This window comes from Balaenoptera acutorostrata, chromosome 10 (assembly GCF_949987535.1).
Source record: "Balaenoptera acutorostrata chromosome 10, mBalAcu1.1, whole genome shotgun sequence".
NCBI lineage: Eukaryota > Metazoa > Chordata > Mammalia > Artiodactyla > Balaenopteridae > Balaenoptera > Balaenoptera acutorostrata.
The window spans coordinates 87,674,633-87,701,221 of NC_080073.1; the positions used below are offsets into that span (position 1 = coordinate 87,674,633).

The 26,589-nt window shown below is 42.4% G+C and overlaps 1 protein-coding gene across 5 annotated transcripts in view; it reads left to right on the forward strand.

Annotated features, from left to right (window-relative positions):
* Positions 1 to 24,606, forward strand: part of KIAA0319 (KIAA0319 ortholog) — a 72,925-nt gene extending 48,319 nt beyond the window's left edge. For all 5 annotated transcript variants that reach the window (XM_057555653.1, XM_007197130.3, XM_057555655.1 and 2 more), the window contains 12 exons: positions 1,748 to 1,976; positions 5,291 to 5,414; positions 6,063 to 6,195; positions 7,558 to 7,706; positions 9,154 to 9,305; positions 10,953 to 11,091; positions 11,764 to 11,923; positions 15,989 to 16,131; positions 17,821 to 17,943; positions 19,492 to 19,582; positions 21,406 to 21,497; positions 24,038 to 24,606. In XM_057555653.1, the coding sequence (XP_057411636.1) occupies positions 1,748 to 1,976; positions 5,291 to 5,414; positions 6,063 to 6,195; positions 7,558 to 7,706; positions 9,154 to 9,305; positions 10,953 to 11,091; positions 11,764 to 11,923; positions 15,989 to 16,131; positions 17,821 to 17,943; positions 19,492 to 19,582; positions 21,406 to 21,497; positions 24,038 to 24,216 (1,714 nt within the window). In that variant the 3' untranslated portion in view covers positions 24,217 to 24,606. The remainder of the gene's footprint in view (positions 1 to 1,747; positions 1,977 to 5,290; positions 5,415 to 6,062; positions 6,196 to 7,557; positions 7,707 to 9,153; positions 9,306 to 10,952; positions 11,092 to 11,763; positions 11,924 to 15,988; positions 16,132 to 17,820; positions 17,944 to 19,491; positions 19,583 to 21,405; positions 21,498 to 24,037) is intronic.
* Positions 24,607 to 26,589: the final 1,983 nt, after the last annotated feature.

Sequence of the window (26,589 nt, forward strand, 5' to 3'; positions counted from 1 at the left end):
CGCATAAACTTAAAACTTTTTTCTTACTTGGATCAAAATGTATAAGATGTTTTACAAGCTACCTTCTATATTTTCTTCTAAAGTTTAAAAATTTTGTCTTTCATGTTTAAATTTTATCCATCTAGAATTGATTGCATGTCTACCGTGGTTAGATCCAATTTTATTTGTTCCCACATGGATAATCAGCCTATTGTCCCATTACTATTTATTGTCTAGTCTGTCCTTTCCCAATCTGCAAGACCACATCTCTTCTATATCAAATTGTCATGTATGAGTGGATCTGACTTTGGATTCCCATTAATTATGGATATCTGTGTCATTAAATATTCTTCAACATCATGTTTGATGCTGTGCTGATACATTTTAGAAAATTAATTTAGCCCCATTATTCAGTGTTTGGGGGAACATACTTATAGTTAAATTTTGGAGTGCAAGTAAAATTTCTGGGTCAGAGGCCTGTATGTTTTTAAGGAGTTTGATATATGTTGCCAAATTATTGTCTACTTCTTATCTGAGGGTTTTGCTAAGGTAAACTTGTGGAAACTTTATGACATAAAAGTCTAAGGGGACTTCAGAAAAGTTATTTTTAAAAGTCTTTCTATAGCACTTTACTTATTTATTGGGGTAAAATTTATATACAGTGAAATGCCACTTTATGAGGTTCTTTTGATTAATTTTAATTTAATGACTCTTTACCCGTCTCATTGAGACAGGCCTACTTTGTTTTTTTGTCGTTGTTTGTTTGTTTTTTTTAGTTCCCCAACCAGGGATCAAACCTGTGCCCCCTGCACTGGGAGCATGGAATCTTAACCACTGGACCGCCAGGGAAGTCCCAAGGCAGGCCTACTGCTAACCCCATTTTACTAGGAAGAAATTCCCTTAGAGGCCCAGAATGTGTCCTGACTCTGCCCGGTTGAGGAGGAAGGACCTTAGGTGTTTGGTTTGCTGTCAGAGTGAGAACTGGAGTTTGGACCTTGGTTGTATGGAGTATGTGGGATAGAGGCCCAGAATAGGGGGCCCCCTGTACAGGTACCTTACCTACAAATAAGGCCTGTGTTCTTTCCAGAGCTTCATTCTCATATTCCTATTTACACCTGTTACACATGCATTGCTGCTCCAAACTAAATCTTGGCCCCAGAAGAATGAAGTGACCTTATTTCACTGATCCAGTTGCCACGTCACCAATGAGTTTACTACAGGAGGGTCAGTGCAGCTCTCTGTGTTGTTTGTGTAGGCAGAGTATCATTTGTATTTCAAAGTGCTTAATCCTAAAATTGCTTTGCAAGGAGTGTCCTGAAAACACTTAATATTAAGTCCTCTAGAAAAGAATGAGAAAATTAAAAAGCTTTGTAGCTGAAAATTCAGGAGTGATTTGCTGTCTCTACATGCTCAGGCCTGAAGGCAGGACTTAAAGCTGATACATTTTGAGTCTCAGGTGGTAGAGAGAGGCTTCTGTGTTGGCTGAGGATGGTTTCTTCATCCAGCATCTCAAAGAATAATGAGAAACCCATATAAAATAAAACTCTATCATGTGAATATATTACTAGCTAAAAATAAAGAAAATCAACAGCAACAAAGACAAAATATAGCCTCAGGTCTCTGTTCTTTCCTCAGCTTCATCCTCAAATTTCTATTTACACCTGCTCTCAGTTGTTCTGAGAAATGTACCATAGGCAGACTAAATTGACCACTTGCCTTGAGATTTGGCATGTTCATGCAGTGTAATAGCTTCCTCTCCTTTTCATAGATTGACTGTTACAGACTCAGATGGAGCCATTAGCTCCACAACAGCAGCCCTAATAGTCAACAGTGCTGTGGACCATCCACCAGTTGCCAATGCGGGACCAAATCAGACCATAACTTTGCCCCAAAACTCCATCACTTTGAATGGAAACCAGAGCAGTGATGATCACCAGATTGTCCTCTATGAGTGGTCCCTGGGGCCCGGGAGTGAGAGCAAAGAGCTGGCCATGCAGGTGAGTTCTCCATCCTGCCTTCAGACTTTTATTTGTCTATCTATGTGTTCATCTGTCCATCCATCCATACAACTCTCTATCTATCTAAAATATTGGTACAAGGGGGCAGCTAAATTCAGAAAATATGTTTTATAAAGTTGTCTGATATATTACAACTATTAGAAGAACAGCTAAACTCACAAATCTTCCAAATTTATGTCACTTTCCTTCCCCCACTCTATATAAGCCCAGGATAGCAACTACGCAGCTCCTATACAGACAACTTGACCTTGAGGTTAGTTTGGGAAAAGTCTGACCCAACATTTGCTACAGAAGTATTATTTTAGTATTAGGATAAACCTTAGGAATAATCTAATCTAAACCTCATTATCAGAAAATTCCTTTTTATTTTGTTTCCCCTATTTTTAGAAACTGCATGTTACCTTTTCTGGATCCAGTGGTCTCTTGTTAAGATCTTTTTGTATTTACCTTTTGATTTGTTCAGATTGCGAATATATCTGTCTAAAGACATAATAACCTTGAAACATTGCTGTACTTGTATGCATGAGTATGTGTGAGCTGTTTGCTTATTCTACTTCTGGTGATGGCCAGAACTAACCAGCTTGGTATTTTTGAAGTTATGTTATTATTTAAGAGTTGAATGGAAGAAAGATAATACCTTACATTACCACCTTCCTCTTCTCCTTCAAACTCCGTCTCACCAGTCCAAGACAAATTTCTCATTAGTGTTTATGGTGAAGTCAGACATTCCATGAAAACTGACCTACTTTACTTTTCGATATTTCTGGAAAGTGCTTTGTGATTATGATGAATTAAAAATGACTGGTTGGATGCATGGGTCTTGAAAGAGCCGTGAGTCCTCTAGATACCCTTGGAGAGCACTTGGTATAGAGTTCGTCTCTACCTAAGAGTTGTGGCAAATGCTATGTTTGCTTCTGTTGGGTTAAGAATTCGCATTTGGTGGGGTTTGGATACAAACAGGAAGATGGGTATTTTGTATTTTCTCAGTTAAAAAATATTCCAAATTTTCTTTCCCTAATTACTGGGAAGTATGTGCCCAGAGCTAATGCCCCAGTACATCCAAGTCTAATGGACATGTATCCAAAGGAAGTCACTAGTGCTGGGCTGCAGACCTAGCCTCGCTGCTCTGAACACCTGCCCATCTGCTGCAGACACTCTCAGATTATCCACAGTAACAATGTCCCTGCCTTGTGATTGATTGATAAGATGTCAAAAGGGGTGATGCTTTTTATGAATTGGGGCAATTGCAAAGATCAGCTCTTAAACCAGCCTCTCTTACACTGGTCTAAAAATCATCAAGGCAAGCTGCAGAGGCTATGCTCTGTGCTGGGGAGGTCACTGCAGGTCACTGAAGCCTGTGCAGCTACCTGAATCATATGGCTGTTTTGAGGCTCTCAGTGAATTAATCTGCTCAGTTCGCATTTGCCACAAGATTCCTTTTTATTGTGTGCATAAGCATTCATATAACCATATTAATTCTGAGGCACATATTACTAGGAAATTATACTTTATAGAGCTCTTCAGAAAAAAAGTACTTTGCTCTATTGAGTCATAGTAGGGAAAAGCCCTTTTTTTAAGTTCTTAATAGAATGCATTTCAAATTTCAGAAGTTCCCCTTGTTATAACACATTTGATTTTCTATCCATTTTTTTTCAATTTTTCCACTAAAACTCTAAAACACACACACAGGGACTTCCCAGGTGACACAGTGGTTAAGAATCCACCTGCCAATGCAGGGGACATGGGTTCAAGCCCTGGCCTGGGAAGATCCCACATGCCGCGGAGCAACTAAGCCCGTGAGCCACAACTACTGAGCCTGTGCTCTGGAGCCCACGTGCCACAACTACTGAGCCCGCATGCCACAACTACTGAAACCCGTGCGCCTAGAGCCCGTGCTCCGCAACAAGAGAAGCCACCGCAATGAGAAGCCCGCACACGGCAACGAAGAGTAGCCCCCGCTCACCACAACTAGAGAAAGCCTGCGCGCAGCAACAAAGACCCAACGCAGCCAAAAATAAATAAATAAATAAATAAAACACAGATACATTTATCTTTAGACAATCTTGGGATCTGTGAAAGTAAATAAATTATAATAGGACTTAAAGTTAAAAATCCTTTTCAGGATGCCATGAACTTCAAACATAGGCAATAACTGGAAATATTACCAACAACACAGCAGCAACAAAATGAAAGGGTATTAACCTGTAGGCAATAAGTAGCTAACTACTATATACTCAATTGAAAAAATGCCTTATTGAAAAGTTTTGTTGTCCTAGCATTTAAAAAATTTATTTTTACAGCAAGGACTTACTGTATAGCACAGGTAACTATATTCAATATCTTGTAATAACCTATAATGGAAAAGAATCTGAAAAAGAATATATATATATACAAATATATATATAACTTAATCACTTTGCTATATACCTGAAACATTTTAAATCAACAATACTTCAGTAAAAATTTTTAAAAAAGAAATACATGCAAAAAATTCAATTCAAAAGATAACAATAAATGGAGAAAAATAACAAAATTTATTTTTGATTATAAAAGTAATACATTAATTACTTCCTGTGGTTAAAAACAAACTCAAATTCTGATAAAGTGAAAATACACCTTGACCTCATCCAAGTCCCTTTACTCAAGATAATTACTTTTCTGAGTTTAATGTGTGTGCATACAGAATCTCCTCTATGTGTTTGCATACGTGTATATGTGCATGTAGCAAATATCTATCATGCTGTATCCATTGTTTCACAGATTTCTTTTTTTGCTTCATAATATGTCTGTGACATCTTTCCACTTTATTCTTTATAAATCTACTTTATTCTTTTAAACTTCTTTTTTTTCAGCTAGCATCCCACAGTGTATTGTGGTGGGTTTGGCCATTCCCCTGTTGATGATTGTTTAGATTGTTTCCATTATTTTTTGGTGTTATAGGCAATGCCTCAGTCAGCACCTATGGGCGAGTCTCCATAATTACACATGTGGGCATTTCTCTAGTGTAGATACTCAATAGAAATGCTGGGTTGAAGAGCATGTTCTTTTAACATTTGAATGAATGCTGCCACATTGGCTTCCAAAAAGGCCATATTAATTTATATTCTTTCAAGAGCATCTGAGGATATACAATGGACTTTAGATCCCATTTTCCTGGGACATGCACTTTTTTTTTTTTAAAACAGGATCTCCACATTTAGTAAAATCACTAGTTTTTCATTATGTCATGCTAATTACTTGTGCTTCTTTAATATTATTTTTTCTTTTTCATTTTTGTATTTGCTGTTACTTAGGGAGTAGAGACACCGTACCTTCATTTGTCTGCAATGAAGGAAGGAGATTATACATTTCAGCTGATGGTAACAGATTCTTCAAGGCAGCAATCCACAGCTGTGGTCACTGTGATTGTCCAGCCTGGTAGGTGAGATGGGAAAGGGATTTAGCCCCAGAGATTAAAACAGAAATGACAGCTGGGCTTCTGGGCTTCAGACCAGCCAAATTTGGTACAAATTCTCTAAATCTTTGAACTATCAAGAAATCAGGGCTGCAGGAGCTGAATCTTAATATCGAGGCAATTTGCTTTTATGGTTCTGAATTATGTCCTGGCTGTGTCTCCAAACCATGGCATGAGGGACAAAATGAGAGCTATCTCCAGAGTCACTTTGGGCTCTGATGCCATGCCCCACTCTGCTGCAAAGCTCTAGGGCATTCTTGAAGAGGCTGATAGTTATGTGTGGCTTGATACTCAGATGGCTTGTGGCCAGACATTGGGGAATTAACTACAGTTCCACTCCATGACTTTTAAGGTCTTTTAAAGGAACCAAAGGTGTACATATTAGGGAATAGTATTTCTTGCTGCCTGTAACCCCCATCTCAAACTTAGAATTTTTAACTCCTGGGTTAGCCAGGAGACTGCAGCGTTTCACCCCAGTATTCCCAAAGGACAGGGCATGCTCTAGTAGCTGCCTGAGCTGAATATGAGTAATTGGCTTAAATCAAGAAATCAGGGCATGGCAGACTGAATGCAAAGAGATAATATTTCTTCACACCGTTCTATAATTCTAGAAAACAACAGGCCTCCGATGGCTGTCGCCGGCCCGGATCAGGAGCTGGTCTTCCCAGTGGAAAGCACCACCCTGGATGGGAGCAGGAGCAGTGATGACCATGGCATTGTTTTCTACCACTGGGAGCATGTCAGGTAGTGAGCCCATCTCATCACTGAGTGCTGGGTTCACACCCTGGATGAGTGCTAATATTACCTCTGCTCTGGAGGGTCTACATTAAACAATCAGCTTGAGATTGTTGAGGAGTCAATATTTAAGCACATTTCTAGAAGTGGCCAGGGGACTATTGATTGGATTCTGTATCAGGTGTGGATGGACAAGATGGATGTTCCTTGACAGTGGAGAGGGGTGGAGCTGGGGCAGGTGGACAGGGCAGTCTTGGTGTGAGGTGAGCTTCATGACAGAAGAGGTGCAGGGGAACCTGGGTGGGGTCCTCACGAGGCCCCCCCAGTCTACGCTCACTGAAACCACGTGCAGTGACTGTAGACAACAGAAGTGCAGAGTTCAAGGGGATTCCTTTATCCTCCGACATTTTCTGTGCTATACATGCTTAATCTCATGGAATCCTAGGTCAGTTCTTAAGAGGTAAATGATAATATTATTCCCATTTTAAAGGTGAAGAAACTGAGGCTTGCAGAGATGAGTGAGTCACAGGGTCTCCGGTTGCCCAGATAGTAAGAGCAAGAGCTGAGGCTCAATCCTGGGTCTTCCTGACTACAAAGCCCACGATCTTCACAACTCCGCTGTATTGAATAATTCCTCTTTTAGGAGATCAATTACCTGGCTCATTCTCTCCTCCTCCACACTCTCTCGAAAGATAACTGAAGATTTCAGCTGATTTTATTCAAAGGAGAAACAGGAATAGTTTATAAGGCTACATTCTGATCATTTCACTGACAGTTCAATTTTAAAAAACCGAAGACTCCAAAATCCTCTTCCCAGGAATCCAGCAGCCTCTGTCTGAAATAGGCTTTAACTTGTGACTCTTACATAGAACTAGAGAATCTAAATGAATAAAAAATTATCTTAGGGGCTTCCCTGGTGGCGCAGTGGTTGAGAATCTGCCTGCTAATGCAGGAGACACGGGTTCGAGCCCTGGTCTGGGAGGATCCCACATGCCGCGGAGCGGCTGGGCCCGTGAGCCACGGCTGCTGAGCCTGCGCTTCTGGAGCCTGTGCCCCGCGACGGGAGGGGCCGCGATAGTGAAAGGCCCGCGCACCGCGATGAAGAGCGGTCCCCGCACCGCGATGAAGAGTGGCCCCCACTTGCCGCAACTGGAGAAAGCCCTCGCACGAACCAAAGACCCAGCACAGCCAAAAATAAATAAATAAATAAATAAATTAAAAAAAAAAAAAAAAAAAAATTATCTTAGAATTCTCTAGATGGTATATATTATTGCTGTGAAAAGAAGCATATATAAGGACACAAACAACATACCTGCCGTCGTCAGAATCCCATGCCCCCTGCCTTTTGTTAATGACTGTCCTGTTTCATAGAGGCCCCAGCGCAGTGGAGATGGAAAACATCGACAAAGCTATAGCCAAAGTAAGCGGTCTTCAGGTGGGTACCTACCACTTCCGTTTAGCGGTGAAAGACCAGCAGGGACTAAGCAGCACGACCACCCTCAGCGTGACCGTGAGGAAGGGTGAGTTAAGGCAGAGGGCAGGTGGATCTGCCGGTGGAGGAGGTTGGGCCCCTTCTTCTCAGTCTCACAGGCCATGGTTATCCGGAAACATTAGTGTTTGCTTATTGGCTATAGCAGATACCGAACTCTGCTTGGCCAAGCAAAGGTCACTCTTCTTCCGTCCACGTCCACAGCATTTCCTTTCATTTGTGGAGTGTGTGTCCTAATAGCTTCATTCTCCTTCTGTGACTACTGGCAACTAAAGCCCCATGTCCTAGTGACCACGTGATGCTTTGCTTTCTCTCTTCCTTGGAAATCTAAGAGCAGAGATGGTTTCAAATTCCATGTTGTTTCTTAATATGAAATGTGTGGTCCAGTCTTATGACATCCTGCTTTATGTACTTGTCTCTTTTTTCTTTTGCATTTGACCGTGAGCTGGTTAAAGACCTTTGTTTCAGATATTTCTGTCTCTTCCATTGGCACAGTGCTAGACTCATGGCAAATCAAAGATGTTGGTTACTTCAGTGAATGAATAAATGATTATGATGTATTGAAGATCAGAGGTGTAAAAGAGCATGGCTGGATGGGAAAATCCATTCCCCAGTATTACGGACCAGCAAGAGTGTCAGTTCATTGGGGAGGGTGGCTGAGACAAAGGCAGAAGCTCAGCCTTGAGGGATTGTATGTGTCATGTGTCATGCTGAGGAGTTTGGACTTTATTTGCTGGGCAGTTGGGAAAGGATGAAACAATTTTATCAGCACAGTGACATCGATTTGAGTTTTTTTCAAACGTTTTATTATGGAAGTTTTCAGCCATATATAATAGTAGAGAGAGTATGGGGACACGTGCATAAAAGGGGGTGGTTGTCTTAAGTTCCAGTTTTGAAGCTTGATAGGATCTAGATATTGTTTTTTATAGCAGGATTTTTGGACTTACTCAATTTACTGCCAGTCTATTTCTATTCTTTCTAACCTTTCCCTGTATCGACAATGGAATTAAGCCTCCTCAGTGCCAGATTCTCCCCACTGCCCTGAATCTTCCTTCTTCAATTTACTTAGACAAGCAAGATTTGGCACTGTTAGAAACAAAAATATTTCTGTGGCCAGATAGTGTGGACCAGTACAAAATAATCCATAACATATTCTAAACCAAAATATTTTCATTTTCCAGACCCCAAACATAAGTAAGATCATGATTTCTCTTTTTTAAAAAGAGAAAAAACTGTAATGATAATAGAAAACTGTCCAGCATATAGGCTGCCAAATTACAACTAGCTAAATGCAAAAAGAACTTTAAGAAAGTCTGTATAGTATCTAATGGGTATTTGGGGCAGGAAATGATGCTTTCTGGATATTTTAAATCTACATATCTGCAAGGTGGAATAGTCATGGATAGTTTGTGATACACTTCTATCACAAGTGTTTTAAATCAATTTCTTTGCTTTCATTTCTGCTATATTTGACTTAGAAAATAATAGTCCTCCCAGAGCCCAGGCTGGTGGCAGACATGTTCTTGTGCTTCCCAATAACTCCATTACTTTGGATGGTTCAAGGTCTACTGATGACCAAGGAATTGTGTCCTATCTGTGGATCCGGGACGGCCAGAGTCCAGCAGCTGGAGTGAGTACTTGAAGAGAATTGCCCCTGGACCACTAATCATTACGTCTGTATTAGTTTGCTAGGGCTGCATAGCAAAATAGCATAGACGGGGTGGCTTAAACAACAGATATTTGTGTTCTTCCAGTTCTGGAGACTGCGAAGTCCAAGATCAAGGGGCTAGCCAGTTTGGTTCCAGATGAGAGCTCTCTTCATGGTTCTCAGACAGCTGCCTTCTTGCTGTGTCCTCACAGGGGTGGGGCGGGGGTTGGGGGCGGCGGGAGAGAGAGAGGAGAGAGGGGACGGGAGGGGGAGAGAGAGGGCTCTTGGGTGTTTCTTCTTATAAGGACACTAATCCTATGGGATCAGGACCCCACCCTATGACCTCATTTTAACCTTAATTACCTCTTAATAGACCTTATCTCAAACATTGGGGGATTAGGGCTTCAACAGATGTGGGAACACAGCTAACTCCATAGCAATGTCTCTGTTATGACCTCATCTCCCTTTCCGTGGTCCCCACTAAGGTGTTTATGCTTCTAGGTTTCTTCTGAGGGCTGGAGGCAGCAGGCTGCTCTTCAGTTTAAACAAATCTGAAGTCCCTTCCAACTTTTTCCTTGCCCAGACTTTGCATAGGGTCAGAAACCATAGCCTGGAGGGACTTTGAAGCCACGTCTTCTCACGGGACTCATTCTGCTCCTTAGCTCCCCCGTTGTTCCTATTTTGGTCCAAATGAATTCTTTCCTTTTCCTCAACATTGTACCAGATAGGTCAATAGATCGAGGATTGCTATTCCCATCTCCTAAGTACAGAGAATGAGATGCAGGGATGGAAAGTGACTTGGCCAAGGTCAACTAACTCATCCTTAGTCAAACCAGATAGACCTAGGTTTTTAGCTCCTGGCAGGCCTTTTTCCCCATTAGATCACTCTGCCTCTTAGGCTGTAAATTTAGGTACATCTTCATTCCTGCTGTTGCTAAGGACTTGAGAGATGCAGATTTACTCTTGGAGATGTACTGAAGGAGTGGTCCCAGGGAAAGAACTGAAAATGCTTTATAATTTCTAAAGTAAGTCTGGAATGAATACTGTTCAGCCAGATGGTGGGTTAGCTTCTAAGTGTAATTATAACAGCTCTCTGATCAGAGCCCTTGTTACCATTTGTTACCACCCTTTAGCAAGTTCAGAGAGAGGGTCGGTCTGGGAGATTCTTCTCGAATTCTTTGAGCAGAGATGTTGCTACTTAGGCTCTTGGGTCATTTGAGAAGGTGAACCTGATACACCATGAGGAAACCCAAGATGAGAGCACTGTAAAACTATCTTTGAAAATAAGACCCAGAAAACTCTTCAAAGAGAGTGCTTCACCCTCCGGGTCTCTGCCCTAATTTCAGTGGTTTCCCCCTCTTGTCAGGTGGAATTTGGTAATTCCTAGAGAACCCTTGGGAAGCAGCTCAGCTCACAAAGTCCTGTCTGAGGATTGTGCCTCCTGGTGCTTTAAAAGTGGAAGCGACGCTGAGGATTACCCGGACCTTCACTAACCCACCACCTTGCTTCCTCTTCAGCCTGCCCCTTAGAATCATGCATGTGTGACAAAGACGGGACCCCGAGGTTTGGGATCAACAGAGGCCCAGGTTGGGAGCTGACTACTGAATCATGAACTGGGTTATTTCTCAGGATGTCATGGATGGCTCTGATCACAGCACGGCCCTGCAGCTCACCAACCTGGTGGAAGGGGTCTACACTTTCCACTTGCGAGTTGCTGACGGTCAGGGCGCCTCGGACATGGACACTGCCACCGTTGAAGTGCGGCCAGGTGCGCTCACAGGCTTCCGGGCCTGGGTTTGTGGGGCTGGTCTCTGAGCGGGGGTGGGGGGGAGGGGTCAGCCTTTGGGGCTCCTTGCAGGTGACAGTGTGGGAAGCTGGGCCCACTTTGAGGTTTTCTCTGCCTGTGGTTGTCGATCCCCAAACAGATCCAGCCTCCTAACTCATTAGGGAGAATTGGATCTGGCAGCAGGACTCCCTGGTCACTTTGGTTTTCCTGCCAGAAGACAAAGACCTAACGTGAGGTGGACACGAGGCCTTCATTCCTGGGAGCGCGAAGAGGGCAGCTCCAGCAAGGTGGCCACACCGACCCCCGGCATAAACTGGGCCGAGCCCGCAGCGCCCGGAGACATAGTTCTCTTACCAGGCCCGAGGAGGTGTGTGAGGTCCCAGAATTTCACGTGAGCCCAGAGGCAGATTAGGCACACCTCCTTATCATCTGGAGAAAAATTAATAGACAGCAAGCTGATATAAAAGAAGGAAGAAGTACTCTCAGATAGTGGCCCCTGTGGTACTTGGAAGAATTGACCTGAGCCCTAGAACCTAAGCGTAGAAATTACACAGGGGTCATTTAAAGCTCTTTAACTATTGTGCAGGCCTTGCTCCTCCTATTATCAAGCCTGGGGTTTCCAGGTGGAAAGCCCATGTCTTCTCATTTCCCCAGACCCGAAGAAGAGCGGCCTGGTGGAGCTGATCCTGCAGGTTGGCGTTGGGCAGCTGACGGAACAGCAGAAGGAGACCCTTGTGAGGCAGCTGGCGGTGCTGCTGAATGTGCTGGACTCCGACATCAAGGTTCAGAAGATTCAGGCCCACTCGGATCTCAGGTAAGAACTGCACAGTCCAGCCTGAAGCTCGTCATTTCCTCTCTTGTTCTGTGTCTTTGCACGCATGTTTATCCCATTCATATTCTTTTTTTTTCTCCAAGGGAAGCAGTAAGGACAACATCATTATAGGTACCTTCCCACATGTCTTGGTAAATGTTTGTTGATTGAGAATGTTCTGAATGAAGGTATAGGGAACATCAGAGAGAGCTGGGTTTTAGTTCTGGTATCATCAGAGGGCGTGTGCATGGTCTGGGGCACGCACGGGGGATGCTTCACAGCCAGACTTCATCCCTGCCCCGTGTTTGGGGGCTGAGACTTCTCTCAGTGTGAGAGGATTATGCGTTACCATTGCTGTCTTCTGAGGGTCTATAAGGTTCAACCTCTTCCTTGCTTTCTTATAAGGTTTACAATTTTAATTGAGTTTTTAAAAAACTCTCATCCAACCTATGAACAGTGAGTGAAGTGGGATGGGGAGAGAGAGAGAGACAGAGAGACAGAATATGGGAATAAAAACCTACTATTCACAGTAAATCCACCTGCCACTTATTGTCAGCTATTCTGTTTAGGTTTGCTTTTCAGATAACTGAAATTTACTTAGAAAAATAATAAATTAAAAATACTAGTTATGTTTTTATGGAACTCTTTCTAAAATGGATCATACATTGCCCTTTCTTATATCAAACACTGAACCAAACACATCTGAAAATCAATAAAACCAAAAGTTGTTTCTTTGAAAGATCCACAAAATCGATAAAGCTTTAGCTAGAATGACCAAGAAAAAGAGAGAAGACTCAAACTGCTGACATCTGGAATGAAAAGGGATATCACTACCAGCCTTATAGAAATGAAAAGGCTTATACTATGAACAATTATATGTCAACAAATTAGTTAACCTAAATTAAATGGACAAAGTTCTAGAAAGTCACAACTGTAAAAACTGACTCAAGAAGAAATAATACATTTTAATAGACCTATAATAAGTGAAGAGATTGAATCAAAAAACTTCCCACAAAAACTAGGACCAGATGACTTCACTAGTGAATTCTACAAAATGTTTAAAGATTTAGCACCACGGTCACAAACTCTTCCAAAACATAGAAGAGGAGGGAATACTTCCCAACTCATTCTGTGAGGCCAGTTTTACTCTGATAGCAAAACTAGACAAAGATATCTCTCTCTCTCTCTCTCCCTCTCCCACACACACACACACACACACACACACACACACACATACACACACACACACAATTACAGACCAATATGCCTTATGAATATAGAAGCAAAAAAATTCAACAAAATATTATCTGCATCCAGCAACATATTATTTTATTTATTTATTTTACTGAGCTATAATTGACATATAACATTGTGTAAATTTAAGGTGTACAACATGTTGATTTTGTACATTTATATATTGCAGTTGATTACCACCTAGAGTTAGCTAACACCTCTATCGTGTCACAAAATTATCATTTCTTTTTTGTGGTGGGATCTAGTGCGTGTGCAAGAGATCTAGTCTCTTAGCAACTTTGACTTTATAATACAATATTGTTGTCTATAATCACTATGCTGTGCATTAGATCTCCAGGACTTATTTATCTATTGGTTGCAAGTTTCTACCCTTAAACATTTCCCCAATTCCTCACCCCCTACCCTCAACCCTGGTAACCACCATTCTACTCTCTGTTTTTATGAGTTCGGCTTATTTAGATTCCACATGTAACTGATATATAGTGTTTGTCTTTCTCTGTCTGGCTTATCTCACTTAGCATAATGCCCTCAAGGTCCATTCATGTTGTTGCAAATGGCAGGATTTCCTTCTTTCTCATGGCTGAATAATATTCCATTATATATATGCCACATTTTCCTTATCCATTCATCCACTGATGGACACTTAGGTTACTTCCATATCTTGGCTATTGTGAATAATGCTGCACTAAACATGGGAGTGCATATATCTCTTCGATATCCTGTTTTCATTTCCTTTGGACGTATGCCCAGGAGTGGAATTGCTGGATCCATCCAGAAATATTTAAAAGGATTATACACTATGGCCAAGTGGGATTTATCCCAGCAATGCAAGGGTGAGTAAACACATGAAAATCAGTACATATAGTAAACCATATTAATAAAGGACAAACACCATATGATCATCCTAATAGACATGAAAAAGCATTTGACAAAATTTTTTTGATAAAAACACTTGTAGGTTGAATGGTGTCTCCCCAAAAGATATGTTCTGCCCTAACCCCTAGGACCTGTGAATGTGTCCTTATATGAAATAGTCGTTGCAGATGGAATTAGTTAAGATGAGGTCATACTGGAGTAGGGTGGACCCTTAATCCAATGTGACTGTGTCCTTATAAGAAAAGAGACACAGAGACAGACACACAGGGAGCCTGCCATGTGACACTGGAGGTAGAGATTGCAGTGATGTGTCTACAAGCCACAGAATGCCAAGGATTGCCGGCAACAGCAGAAGCTAAGAGAAAGGCATGGAGCAGATTCTCCCCTGGAGCCTTCAGAGAGGATGGTCCTACCAACACCTTGATTTTGGAATTCTAGCCTCTAACACTGTGGGAGAATAAATTTCTGTTGTGTTAAGCCACCCAGTTTGTGGTACATTTTTATGGCAACATTTGGAAACTCATACAGATTTGAATAAGATCTCTCCAAAGAAAATATACAAATGCCAATAAGCACATGAAAAGATGCTCAGCATCACTAGCTATTAGGGAAATGCAAAATCACATTGAGATACCACTTCACACCCACCAGGATGGCTGTAATCCAGAAGACAGACCGTAACAAATGTGGGCAAGTATATGGAAAAACTGGAACACTCATACGTAGCTGGTGGGAATGTAAATGGTGTAGCCACTGGGGAAAACAGTTTGTCAGTTCCTCAAAATGCTAAATGTAGAGCTACCATACGACCCAGTAATTCTGCTCCTGGGTATATAACCAAGAGAAATGATAAACATATGTCCATACGAAATCTGGCACGTGGGAGACTCAAGAGGGAGGAGATATGGGGATATATGTATATGTATAGCTGATTCACTTTGTTATAAAGCAGAAACTAACACACCATTGTAAAGCAATTACACTCCATAAAGATGTTAAAAAAAAAAAAAAAAGAAATCTGGCACGTGAACATTCACAGTGGTGTTATTCATATAGCCAAAAAGTAGATACAATCCAAATGTCATCGACTGATGAGTGGATAAATAAAATGAGATATAGTCGTACAATGGAATAATATTTGGCAATTCAAAGGAGGAGGAAATACTGATATATGCTACAACTTGGATGAGCTTTGAAAACATTATGCTAAGTGAAAGAAGCCAGATGCAAAATGCCTCATATATATTCCATTTATATCAAAAGCCCAGAATAATTAAACCTACAGAGACAGAAAGTAGATTAGTGGTTGGCAGGAGCTGGGGGGCGGCATGGGGGTGGCTATTAATGGGTGTGGAGTTTCTGTGATGATGGAAATGTTCTGGAATTAGATGGTGGTGATGGTTGCACAACTTTATGAATATACTAAAGGCCACTGAATTGTATGCTTCAGAAGGGTGACTTTTGGGAGTTCCCTGGTGGCCTAGTGGTTAGGATTCTGGGCTTTCACTGCCTTGGCCCCAGGTTCAATCACTGGTCTGGGAACTGAGATCCTGCAAGCTGCACAGCATTGCCAAAAAAAAAAAAAAGGTGACTTTTTATTGTAAGTGTATTATATCTCAACAAAAAGGTAAAAATGAAGATGTGTCTGAAAGTTCTCATTCTGTGTGTGGTTATGTCTGTTTGCGCACACATATACATTGCTCCTTTTATCCAAAGGTCTATCTATCATCCGCTGAACTCTGGGACCAAAGAGCCTTTATTTGTGAATAGAAACTGATCAATCCCTTGGCCCTCAGAATACACCCCTATGTCCTTGCCAAGCGGCAGAGCTGTGGCCGTCTGTCTTCTCAGCCCCACAGGTCAGATGGCTGGAGTGGATGTGTCACATTGGTCACTGAGTAACCGTGTGGCTGGCCTCTCTCTCTGTCTCCTCTGCAGCACCGTGATTGTGTTTTATGTACAGACTGGGCCACCTTTCAAGGTCCTCAAAGCTGCGGAAGTGGCCCGAAATCTGCACAGGCGGCTCTCAAAGGAAAAGGCTGATTTCTTGCTTTTCAAAGTCTTGAGGATTGACACAGCAGGTATGTCCCCTATCAGAAATATTCTTTTTTATTTTTATTTTTAAAGTTCAAGTAATGTAAATACCTAATTGTTGTATATTCAGAATTGGATTCCACTGGACTAGACATCCCATCCAATTAAATGCAATGGGAGTCTTATAGAAACATAAGTAACTACCCAGGTTAAAGGAAAAGATTTTTCGGAGGAGGTGAAATATGATTTGGTTCCTATATGGCGGGACAGTAGCCAGGTCTCATAGTCTTTTTTGACTTAAGTAGGAATGACGTTCAATATTTCATTATCTTTCCAATTTCTCCATGTCAACCCCTACGGGAATATTCTAAAAGAATCAGATTTGCTGATCGTGGCTGTGTTTTACTGGCACAGAAAGAGGACATGTGGACATCTTTGCTTTAGCATCCAGGGATTTGTTTTGCATTTATTTCTCCAGCTGGTTTCCTGCAACATACATTTGCCAACTATGCTTTGTCTTTGAGAGAAACTGGAGAAAAACAACAGTTATGGTCTGTTTTTAAAACCATACTCTTTCATACTGGTCATTGTCAGAGATTTCATACTTAGATGGTCAGAACAGTATTAAAAGACAGATAAGTGTTATTGGTTGGAAAAGCCATGTTTATATAACTTATTGACCTGGGACATCGTGCCTTAGGTTGTGAACATGGTGTTATGTAGACTCTTGGAAATTTAAGATAGCTTTTAAGTGCCTTGCAGTGGTACCTCTTTTCTTAGTGGCTTGCCTGCCGCCTCTTCCTGGCACCAAACTCATTCATATGTGTGGAAGGAAATGTGGTCTTTATCCCAGGTCTCTGTCCCCACCTTCCAAGGAACATGAATCCCTTATTATGTTAAAGGGGTCATTTCAATAGACACTGGGGCCTGTGATACCATTTGGGGAATAAAATTTAATTTGTTTCAGATGTATATCTATCCACAATTGACTTTCTTTGTAATATGCAGTAAATTAGTTGTTTAAGAACTCCTTCTTTTCTAGCTACAAAAGTAATATTTGTTTATTGTAGGAAATTTGGAATATCCAAGAAGACAAAAAAATTGGAATAATCCTTTAGATGCTAGAGTCTAGAATTCCCACCATCCGAAGATAACTTTTGTTAATATTTTGATGTTTTTCCTTCTAGTTTCCCTGTCTCTAGAAACACGTAATACAATCAGGATAATTTGATATATAATTTTTTAATCTGGTATTTAACTTCAAATCATATTATGATCATTTTCTTGAATCTTTTAAAATTCATCCCTCAATAACATATTCATGACTTCACAGTACTCCATCCGAGATATGTTCCACAACTTATACAACCAATCCTCTACTCACAGACCATCAGGTTGATTTTAAATAATGCTGCAATGTAGATAAATCTTTATGCGCATCCCCAGTCATTTTCACTGGATAAATTCTTAGAATTTCTCTTTCTTAAGCCAAAGGGTGCTATGTTTCTGCTATATGATTAAGGCTTTTGTTTCACAGTGCAGGTCAACACCTGCCATTTGCTTCCAGATGAGATTGTCGATTCGAGAGACTTTCCCTGGGACCCCTGTTCATAGTGTAGGAGTCTCTTGATTCAACGAGATGCCTCTGTTCAGGGTCTATGCTATGAAAAGACACAGCTGAAGCCAGGGAGCCCCTTTTCTCCATGGTGACCTCTGCCCCACTCGCCTCCTTGCAGGGTGCCTCCTGAAGTGTTCTGGCCATGGCCACTGTGACCCCATCACAAAGCGCTGCATTTGCTCTCAGTTGTGGATGGAGAACCTGATCCAGCGTTATATCCAGGATGGGGAAAGCAACTGTGGTGAGTCCTGGTGTAGTGGTGGCTTTGGGTGAGGAGCCTTCAGACAAATCATTCTGAACTGTCAGAAAGATCTGCCTAGCTTTGCAGCTGTAAATTCAACCCTTTTCTCACCCGAAGCCAAGCGAACGAGCTCACGTGGTGATGGGTTAAGATCCCCCCACAGTTCACCTTGGTGGTGTGTTTAAGGCTTTTCGTAAAACTTCCCGATGAGGAGATTCACCTTGGCAGAGCAGATTTGGCTAACCATCGCTGGCATTGCTGAGAAGGTTGCTTTGGGCTACCTGGTCCCCATTTCCAGATTGCACCTGCCTTGGCTTGAGCTGAGTGTGACCTTCTGGTGAAGTGGTCCCTGGTGTGGACCTGGCTGGAATCAGATGAACAAGAAAACTGGCCGATTCTTCCAGGCTGTCTGCCCAAGCAGGCACCAGAAATTGGAACCACCTCCTCAGCTGGCCAAGCTGGTGCCCTTAAGTCTCTTCTGAGGAGGGAACTGTATTTCAACGCCAGTCTATTCCTAAGAGTAACTTTGTTTTCTTGGGGATGTAGATGGACATAATTGGCCGAAAAATTAGGACGAGCTGACTGCCAAATTATGTTCCCACTCTTTACTACATAAAAATTTGAAAATAGGGCTTCCCTGGTGGCGCAGTGGTTGAGAATCTGCCTGCCAATGCAGGGGACACGGGTTCGAGCCCTGGTCTGGGAGGATCCCACATGCCGCAGAGCAACTGGGCCCGTGAGCCACAACTACTGAGCCTGCGCGTCTGGAGCCTGTGCTCCGCAACTAGAGAGGCCGCGATAGTGAGAGGCCCGCGCACCGCGATGAAGAGTGGCCCCCACTCACCGCAACTGGAGAAAGCCCTCGCACAGAAACGAAGACCCAACACAGCCAAAAATAAATAAAATTAATTAATTAAAAAAAAAAAATTGAAAATAGCCAGCCCTTGGATTGTTATTCCAAGGAGCATGTATAACATTTAATAGAGGTAAACCTTTTGTCTTTGCTCCATTGGTTTCTCTCTTCCTGAGTTGCTGGTGCAGCACTTTTTACCTTGGATTTCCACAAGGTGTGGGGGAAGTGAAGATCAGGTAGCTTCTGAGCGGCTGTCTGGCTCTGTGAAAAGCATCTTCATGTCATAGGCGACCATACAAATACTTTACTTGCTTTATTCAAACCAGGCCAGAGCTAGTTTTGAGGTTCTGTGATTCTGGAATGAATATTTTGATGTGACTTTCATGGGTGTTTAAGAGGCCTTACTTCTTAACTGATGAATTTATTTTTTCAGATTATTCTGTTCTCAGGTCAGTGTGAAATATGTGCTCCATGAGGTCCCTGAACCAGTTGGATGAAAGTCGGGTGGTTTTAAGTTGTTCTTGATTTATTTGTATTTCACCCTGCTTAAGCCCTCGACCAGCCTGGCGAGGTGGTAGCAGCACCACAGATGGCTTTGCTTGTAAGGACTCAGAAATATTCATTGTGAGTCATTGAAATAAAGCTGTTTTGCAAATGGTATGTAACATGTCCACTCTGGTTTTCTTGTTTTTCAGAGTGGAATGTATTCTATGTGACAACATTGGCTCTAACTCTTGTCGTGCTAACAGGGGGTTTAACTTGGCTTTGCATCTGCTGCTGCAAGAGGTACCTGGCACACTTACTTATGTCTTTGAAATAAAGACGCAACATTGAAGGTGATATGACAGTTTTAGCGGCTTTTGCTCGGGTTTGTGAAGCTGCTGAACTGTTTGACAGTCACTCTTTTTATGAAGAGAAACTCGACTTTAGAAGTACTTTATCATGCATTCTCCCCCACGAGGCTTATGTGCCTAGTTAAATAGAATAATACTAGAGACAGCTTTTTTTCATTGCAGCTCTCATATTTTCTAGAAGATTCAGTGATTCTGTATCAAATCTAATGCTCTTTTCTGTCAGTGTCACATTATGTTCACTAGAACAGTACCTAAGTGGCCTGACTAATCCGCCCTCGGTAGAGAAAGGAGTTGTAGAAGTAGACTGATCCGAATGGTAGATTTACATTATTTTACGTATGTGAAGCAACAATCTAATTTACCTTAATTCTATTTCATAAATGCAAAACTTTAAGCGAAGTGAATACTATCACCAAAGAGAGGTTTTGCTTTAGATTTTTCCTTCTTCTTTTTTCCCATGGAGCTGACCGCTGAGAAGCCCCAGAGCTGCCTAGTTGTCCGAACCTTCCATAACCACATGCTTGACCCTCTATAAGGAGATTTGTAGGAACAGTGATTACTCAAGTCCTTAGAAAACAGCATTGGGTCCACTTTTCCTATATGGAACTCTATAAATGCTCTCCAAAGAAGACATGATAAAAAGAAATAATGGTTATACTACAATAATAGTTATTTTTCAGAGATCACTTATCAATTTTTTTAGTTTTATTTGCGGTTATTTTCCCAAAGGTAGGCCTGGTGAAATGGAGCACAGACATTTAGAGGCCTCCATCCCATTAAGTTTTCCCAGAACCATCTGGGATGATGGTCACCTTGCTGTGCTTGGCTTTAAAAATTCTGCAGCTTTGTGACATTTGTATCCAGTAGATGAGGATGATGATGATGAGAGTGATTGACTGTGAGCATTTATTAAGTATCTGCCATTGTGATGAATGGTTCTAAGTGCTTTCTGTGTATTATCTTATTTAGTCCTCCTATCTACCATATGAGAAAGGGACTATTCTTACTCCCATTTTACAGGTGGGAACATGGAATCACAGAGGTAACAAAAAAATGATCTCAAAGTCACCCCGAGAGTAAACCCATGGTTAGAGGCCCATGCTGTTAATCACCAAGCTGTCAGAAAATTGCCTTTGTTTGTTCTCTACATATCTTACCGTAGTGTTGATGTGTATTTTCAAATTATCCCCTGAAGCATAGGATGAGGTACATAGGATCAGCCCAGTTGTTTTCATGTGTTGACTGAGTTATTGCTTATTCCTTTGGGGGAATTTATTATAATTTCTGTTGGGTTTTTTTTCTGATTGCCAGTTACATCATCTTTTCATTCCTGCCTCTTTGGACATCTCAGGATAGTATAGGTTCAGGGGAAAACTTGCTAATCCAGGTTTTTATGAGGAAGGAATGACTCATGGAGAAAAGCTTGCTAGGCCAACACACAGGTATTGAGAGTTTCTGGGAAGGTCCCTGGCACCTCAGCCTGAGGATTAGGTGAGAGCCTGCAGTTAGGAGGGTGATAGCAGTAGGGCCATTCTTACTCTGACATATGTTTCTTCAAGATGCATGATGTACCCCAGACTCACCAAACTCAGATCTGGCTGTGTATGCATATCCTTAATAAAAGATGCCAATTCATAGAACATAATAAATTCTAAAGGCAAAACATTTCCTTTGGTGTCCTCCACGTGTTTTAAATCCTGGATCCTAGTTACCCTTTCTGAGAATCTGAGTTGACCTTTTCTTTGTTCTTTTCAGACGAAAAAGGACTAAAATAAGGAAAAAAACAAAGTACACAATCCTGGATAACATGGATGACCAGGAAAGAATGGAGCTGAGGCCCAAATATGGTAAGGCAGCCTCCAAGATGATTTCCTGGTGCCTTTCCATTATTTGATCCAGGTGTCTGAGAGTCACCGTAGGTGAAGGGAGAACAGCAGGCTGGAGTGGGCGCTTTAACCGGGGAGGAAGAGCGAGGCTGGGATTCTGTGAAGAAAATCAATCTACTTCGATCCTGGAGATATGCTACCTGGGAGGCGATAGTTGTATTATACATGCAATGAAATCTTGGCAAAGTGCTTTGAGGCATGAATGGGTGAGGGATAGGAAATGCCTATTATTGGTCGAACCAAATGACCCCAGGAATAAGACTGCTTTTCAAACAGGTGTCCCCAGTGCCTGGCTTTTCTCTACTCATGGTTGGAGGGTGGGGCCTGTGATGCTGTTTCACCCCGGCTCATCTCTGACCGCTGTTCCCTTTAGGTCTGCCACACACAAAATGCCGCAAAATAACATTTGGACTTCAAAACCAAACATTTTTCAGCATCTGCATTAGCTAATCAGCCATGTGTATAGATGGACACAAAAGCTTTTACAAAAAATTGACTTTGTTCACAGCATGAGTTGATCCCCATGCTGAGAGCTACCTCTTGCCCACCTCAGTTAACTCTCTGATTCTCACTTATTAACTCTTGGAGATTAAAGGAACCTTCTCTGGCCCTCTGAGGCTGCTTAGCACTGATTCTATGGACTTGTCATAATTCTGGATTGATGACTAAACTGATTCTTACAGAGGGCCGTAGTCACTTTCGAAGTTGTGAGATGCAGACCGTTGTCCACGGCAAATGTCACGTATCTACCCTCTGCACAGACCCTGAGTTAGGCCCTGGAGATGGGGAGGAGAATGAAGCACAGGGCCTGCCTTGGGGCGCTCAGAGCCCAGGGGAGGATAATTACACCAGGGTCAGGGTCCTACAGAAGCCGGACGATGCCCTGTAGGAACATAGGGGCCAGAATGACTGAGCATGTATGGAGAGTGTGGTTCGGGCCTTTGGCAGGGGAAGCTTCTCAGGAAATCCACATAATAGCGTGCATTTATCAAGTGCTCACCATCTGTATTACATAATTAATATCAGAGGTGTTATAAAGAGACTTTGTACCTAAGAGCTCAAAGTGCTTTTGGGTGCATTGTCTCACCCACCTGCCTCCTAAAATACACTCCCCGCTTCTGACAGTCTTGTTTCTACTCACAGTGCCCCCGTGCTCCTCATTACCAGGCTCTAAACCTCAGACACTGGTGCTTGGTCCAGGATGCCTTGTCCCCACTCCAGCCACTCCGTCTTGCCTAATCTCTTGCCGTCTTTCCTCATCGTTCTCACCACCACCCTAGTTCAGACCCTTGTGATCTCACCTGTGGACTAATAGTAACAACAGTAATAGTTAGCAGGTACTTAACGTTTACTATGTAGGAGGTACCATTCTATGCACTTTACCACTGAATTCCGATCCTGCCAACAGCTCTATGATTATACCCATTTTACAGAAAGGGAAACTGAGGCACAGAAAAGTTTAGCAACTTGCCCAAGTAGCAGAGCTAGTAGGCGCCAAAGGCAGGTGGGACAGGCCGTCTGCTCCAGAGCCTGGGCTCCCTTCCTCCATGCTGTGCTGCTCCGTGTGTGTGGCTGGCTCTCCAGTTACTCCTCTTTCTTCCTTCTGTCCTGCCACTGGGTTTTAGTAATATCTTAAAACAACATTTTAATCGTGTCACTCTTTTGATAGTAGGACAAAATCCAAACTTCATGGCTTCCCTTGGATTCATGTGCTTTTCTATGAGGTCCCAGCCTCTTTGGTTTTTTTTTGCATTTCCTACGTGAATCGTTTGCTGCAGACTGCTTTCTGCAAATATTTCTGGATGCCTCCGCATACTCCATGCTCCTCCACTGTCCTCCTGTCCAAACCCGTCACTCTCTTCAAATCCCATCCTGTGTGAACCATCCCTGAAGCTTATAAGTGTGCGCTTATCTCTTCTTGATTCCTGTAAAATTTATTTTTAAAACTTTCTTGCCTGTCATGAACCCTCATCTCGTCTTTGTCTTACATCCTTAGCTAGACACTATAAATTCTTTGAGAGCAGGGGTCACATACCTGTCCCTTCTCTTACTTTAACTCCCAGCAATCAAATATTCTACTGAAAATATTTGATGGGAACAAGTGGTAAAATCATAATGGTTTTTATTTACTGAGTGCTTACTAAGTGATAAATGCCGGCAAGAGCTTTACATGCAGGAGTTCACTTAGCCCTCACCATAAACCCGTGGAGTCGATGCTTTGTTATCTCCTAATTTAATAGATGAGGAGACTGAAAGCCCAGAGATGTTAGGTACCTTGCCCAGGGTCACACAGCTGGTGAGTGACAAAGCTTGGGCTCAAGCTCAGCAGTGATTCCAAAGCCCCTGTTAATACTCACTAGGAAACCCCAACCGCCTGCTGCGTTGTGAGTGATCGTTTTGCATGTGCAGCGCGCATGGCTCCGTGCATGGGACCAGAATGATGGACAGCTGAGAGGGAAAATGCCCTTCCCCCCAAGATGCATCTGTCTGCTTCTCCCTAGGTATTAAGCACCGAAGCACAGAACACAACTCCAGCCTGATGGTGTCTGAGTCTGAGTTTGACAGTGATCAGGACACAATCTTCAGCCGAGAGAGGATGGAGCGAGGGAATCCAAAGGTTTGCATGAATGGATCCATCAGAAACGGAGCTTGCTTCAGCTATTGCTCAAAGGACAGATAATGGAGCGGTTGTGAAATGGAAGGACGCCCACAGGAATCCTTTAATCCAGGACAGTCAATGGGAGTTAAAAACAAAACTAACTCTTGTTAGAATAGCGTGTTCCCATCCTTTCACACTGGGCTGGAGGTGTGTCCCCGTATTTTAAAAGACCTGTCTTCCTGGGGTTTTTGAGACACAAACCAAAACAAAAACATTGCTCTTTTAACTGAGATGCTTGTCAATGGGAATAAAGGTTGGGTAAGACGCTAAGGTATATACTTAAAAGAGTTTTGTGTTTTTGTAGCTGGCACAGTGTTATGTTCCTATGTTAAGAGAAGGATTAACCTGTTTCTATCTGCAGACCCTTGCGGAGGATGAGTTCAACATGATGTAAAGAGGGCCAATTTCTCTTAGGAGCTGTGATTGCCTTTAAAGATGACTTTCCAAGTGTGGTTTCTGTCGTAGGACCCTTGGAGTCTGAGGGCTGTGTGTCTATATATATATATATGAGATACTTTATCTGAGGAATGGCTTGTCCTCTGTCCAGCAAGTTTTCTGTGCTGAAGAGACACCCATACAGAGCCCACCTCTCCTGTTTTCGCTCCTTCGCTACGGCCAACCGCCATTTCTGTGCTCTCTCTAGAGAGCAGCTCTTGGAAGTTCGAGAGCTAAATAAGAATTGTATTCTGAGGACTGGAGGCAACAGAGAGGGAGGTGGGGTTTGCTGACTTGTAGGTTGAAGGTTGAAGGTAGCATTTTAGCATGTTTCACCTTTTCTTTCTCTGAGAAAAACGAGCCACACCGAGGACTCTCTCAGCCCCAGTTTACATGAAACACAGGAAAAATGATTAATTCCTTAGACATTTATTGAGTATGTGCTATAGGCCATGCATTTGGACCTCTATCAGTAGGAATAAAGACTCAGCAACTTTGTAATATATACAGTCGGGCCTCCGTGTCCACGGATGCAGGACCCATAGGGATGTGGGCCCCATGGATGCAGAGGTGGGAGGGTGGGGGAGGACCGACTGTATTCCCAGACTCTGAAATACAATCAGTCTTAATGAGGATGGTGTGCTTATGATACTCGGCCCCTACAGGTACTTTCCCGAATAATTTGACATAGATATCCACTTCATATGTTCAAAAATATATTTATTAAACCATTTTCTACGAAATATCTTATTTTAAATATATGAAAAATAAATTAAAGCATAAAGCATCCCCAACTACAGAGCAGCACCCCAGAGCAAGGACTTGGAGTTAATTGTAGCCTGACTAGTTGGTTAGCTGATGATCGTTCCCCATCTGCCCATGGTCCTGAGGCTGGAGGCCTGGGTGATACCCTTGGCATTCTCTGAGGAGAGATTAGAATGAGAGGTGGGGCCCGTCACAGACAAGCGTGACCACACCTAAGCAATATTCTGTTGCACAAGCTTCTGTCACACGAGGGGAAAACTAGGATTGCTTTGCTATGACTAAGTGGAGAAGCAAAGTGATTAAACTGTCAGGTTTAAATCATCAGGACAGGACAATAGAGAAAACAGTTCCCATGGGCCTTTGAAAAAAATTAAGCTTTCTGGTGCTTTTGTTCTTGCTGCTAATATTCATCCTCATGAGACCGTCTTATTTTTAATTATTCTACTTTATAGGGAATGGCAAAAAAAAAAGTAAAAAGCACAGGAGTGTGATTTTATTTTTAAAATAATTTCTCTGCTTATGTCTACACTATCTGTATAGCCAGCCAGTTCAATACTATTGATGGTGTTAGAAGGAAAATGTGATGCTTTTTACGTGAATATTTAGCTTCATACACTTAAAATCTGCCCTACCCAGTGGCCAGGGTTATGTTATTTTTGTGCACAACTGGAAATTTCTGGCACAGAGAATGGCAGCCTCAATATGAGGTCAGTAGAGCACAATGATGGAGAAGGGAGTGATCATCTGTTACGTGCTATGTACATAATACACGTATTTTACATACTCCATTAATCCTTACAGTCATCCTGGAAAAGTAGATGTTATTCTCATGTTGCACATAATGAAGGCCCAGAGAGTTCAGTAACTTGCTCAAGGTCACGGCCAATTAGTGGTGGATCTAGGAATCGAATGCAAATTTTGTAAGCTGCAAAGTCCGTGCTTTCCACCCTCCTCCCCTACACAAAGAACTCCCACCTCCAAGTGTTGGAGGGCAAATTCTGGTGGACCTTTTGGGCCACTTGGAAGTTCTGTTCCTAGGACCAAGGATTCCCTTTGTGAAGAAAGCAAAAGACAAAGGGAGAGAAGCCTGCCTCATCTCTTCTGTTGGATCACCCCCAGGGCCACCCCTCCAGGTCACTCCTCCTTTTCTGTCTCCAGCCCGGCTGGTCTGATCTTTCCACCACAGATGGATCT